The following is a 2,681-nucleotide window of genomic DNA, read 5'->3' as shown; positions in this document are numbered from 1 at the left end:
TTTAGCCTAGATTTGAAGATTGCGACTGTGTCTGAGTCCCGAACATTTTCTGGAAGATCATTCCAGAGTTGGGGGCTTCATAAGAAAAGGCTCTTCCCCCAGCTGAGGCCTTCTGAATTCTGGGAACAATTAAAAAAACAGTATTCTGTGATGTGAGTAAACGTGGAGGCTCATAATATGAAATTGTATCTATAAGGTATTCAGGAGCGAGCCCATGTAGAGCTTTATATGTTAATAACAGAATTTTGTAGTCGATTTTACAGGCAGCCAATGAAGTGATGACAGAACTGGACTGATATGTTCAAATGTTCTAGTTTTAGTGAGGACCCTGACTGCAGCATTTTGAACTAGTTGAAGTTTCTTAAATTTCTTTAATAACTACTTCATTAATGTAGGTTGCTCGTTATGAACTACTTCCACAACATTAATAAGCGCTTATAATTCAGAATGTGTACATTCTAACTTAGCTTTGCAATTGCTAAATAAAGACATTTATTCTAATTGACAGTGACATTTGCATCATGAAGATAAAAGAAACTGCTGTAAACACACAACATGCTCCTTGATATCTACAATAATACTGAATATCATTTGCTGTTTAATAAATATCACTGTAATAAAGTGGTTACTCTGAATGTGTGTTTAGTTGCCAGTATTCAACACATTTTATTAATACATTTATAACAAGTTTATATTTTCAAATAATATTAATCTTAAATAAGTGACTGTTAACTGCTTGTTAATGCACTGCTTGCAAATAGTTAATCAACTGTTAAGAATAGACCTTTAAAATAAAGTGTTATCAAAGATTTTTATTGTTATCATTGTTTCCTCAACCCAAATAAATATGATGATCTTTCCTCAGTGTTGTTAGAAAGATGATTTCCATAGAGAGGGTCCACTTTGCATCATGAGCCCATGCTTCAGTGCTCTGCTAGTGTTTATAGTCCTGTGAGTTTAACACTTCATGACTGAGAGCTGCTGCCCCACAAACTTCACCCACAGCAACCATGACTTTGGTCTCCATCTTCATCTGGACACTGGCGCTCTGGACGAGAGGTAAGACACTCAGTTACCTTTCCAAGAGATGTATACATCTGAGGTGAAATAGTATATGTATTTACCTTTAGAAATTACAGTAAACAAACCTTAGAACATAGCAGTTCAATTTATTAAATAATTAAACTCAAACATAAATAATTTTAAAGATTATGAAATAATCATAACTTCATCTAAAGTACCCAGCTTGTACATTATTTAAAATATACTTTTTCATTAAATAAAAATATTACTTACTCTATTGTAAATAGTTTTATTATTATTATAATTTGTTTACACATTTTATTTAATTTTCCTTTAGGGTCCAGTGGTCAGGTGACTGTGACTCAGACTCCTTCAGTGAAAACTGTTTCTACAGGACAATCAGTCACCATCAACTGTAGAACCAGCTCTAATGTCTACACTGATTCTAATGGTGACCGTATGGCCTGGTATCAGCAGAAACCTGGAGAAGCTCCTAAACTCCGGATCTACTTGGCTAACAGGAGACAGTCAGGTATTTCAGATCGTTTCAGTGGCAGTGGATCTGGATCTGACTTCACTCTGACCATCAGTAACGTCCAGACTGAAGATGCAGGAGATTATTACTGTCAGAGTTACCACAGTGGACCAGTGTTCACACAGTGAAATAGAGTCGTACAAAAACCTCCCTCAGTCAGAGACTGCACTGCTGCAGCTGCACCCTACTGCAGGTGCTGAGGGGGAGGATGATACACACAATAACACACTCTGTGGAGGAGAGACACACACCTCACTAACACACACCTCCACACACAATAACACACTCTGTGGAGGAGAGACACACACCTCACTAACACACACCTCCACACACAATAACACACTCTGTGGAGGAGAGACACACACCTCACTAAAACACACCTCCACACACAATAACACACTCTGTGGAGGAGAGACACACACCTCACTAACACACACCTCCACACACAATAACACACTCTGTGGAGGAGAGACACACACCTCACTAACACACACCTCCACACACAATAACACACTCTGTGGAGGAGAGACACACACCTCACTAACACACACCTCCACACACAATAACACACTCTGTGGAGGAGAGACACACACCTCACTAACACACACCTCCACACACAATAACACACTCTGTGGAGGAGAGACACACACCTCACTAACACACACCTCCACACACAATAACACACTCTGTGGAGGAGAGACACACACCTCACTAACACACACCTCAAAAGCCAGGTACCATTTCTTTTCAAACTATTGCTAACACAAAGCCCCTGAAGAACTCAGTTAACTCAGAGTCCAGATGTAGATGTGTCTCTTCTGTGTCGTTGTAGTGTGTAAATATGTTTTCAGACGGCGCAGGGTAAAGAATGTTCTTACAGATTAAGCAGCTGACAGTGGTGTCACTGTTCTCCTGGAGGCAGTGTGCGTACATTTATTAATGGTTTTGTTCATTTTTAAATCATTTTTCTAGGAAATAATATTGTGACGACAGCAGATCAGTTTGATTTTTACTGAATAATTAGCCTGAGAATGAGGTGAGTTTTTGGCTGAGTTCCCTGTCTCCACTCTCAGTGTGAACCCACCAGCCCTGACCCCACCGCCCCGTTCACTGCACATAAAGA

The 2,681-nt window shown here is 39.4% G+C and overlaps 1 gene segment (V, D, J or C); it reads left to right on the top strand.

Annotated features, from left to right (window-relative positions):
- Positions 1-1,010: 1,010 nt before the first annotated feature.
- LOC136694870 (immunoglobulin kappa variable 4-1-like) lies at positions 1,011-1,686 on the top strand. The segment is given in 2 exon segments: positions 1,011-1,059; positions 1,361-1,686. Coding segments are annotated over 2 exon segments (375 nt in total).
- The last annotated feature ends 995 nt before the right edge of the window (positions 1,687-2,681 follow it).

This window comes from Hoplias malabaricus, chromosome 4 (genome assembly GCF_029633855.1).
Source record: "Hoplias malabaricus isolate fHopMal1 chromosome 4, fHopMal1.hap1, whole genome shotgun sequence".
In the NCBI taxonomy this organism is placed as follows: domain Eukaryota; kingdom Metazoa; phylum Chordata; class Actinopteri; order Characiformes; family Erythrinidae; genus Hoplias; species Hoplias malabaricus.
The sequence above is the reverse complement of the archived record's forward strand: the minus strand, read 5'-3'. Positions and strand labels throughout refer to the sequence as shown.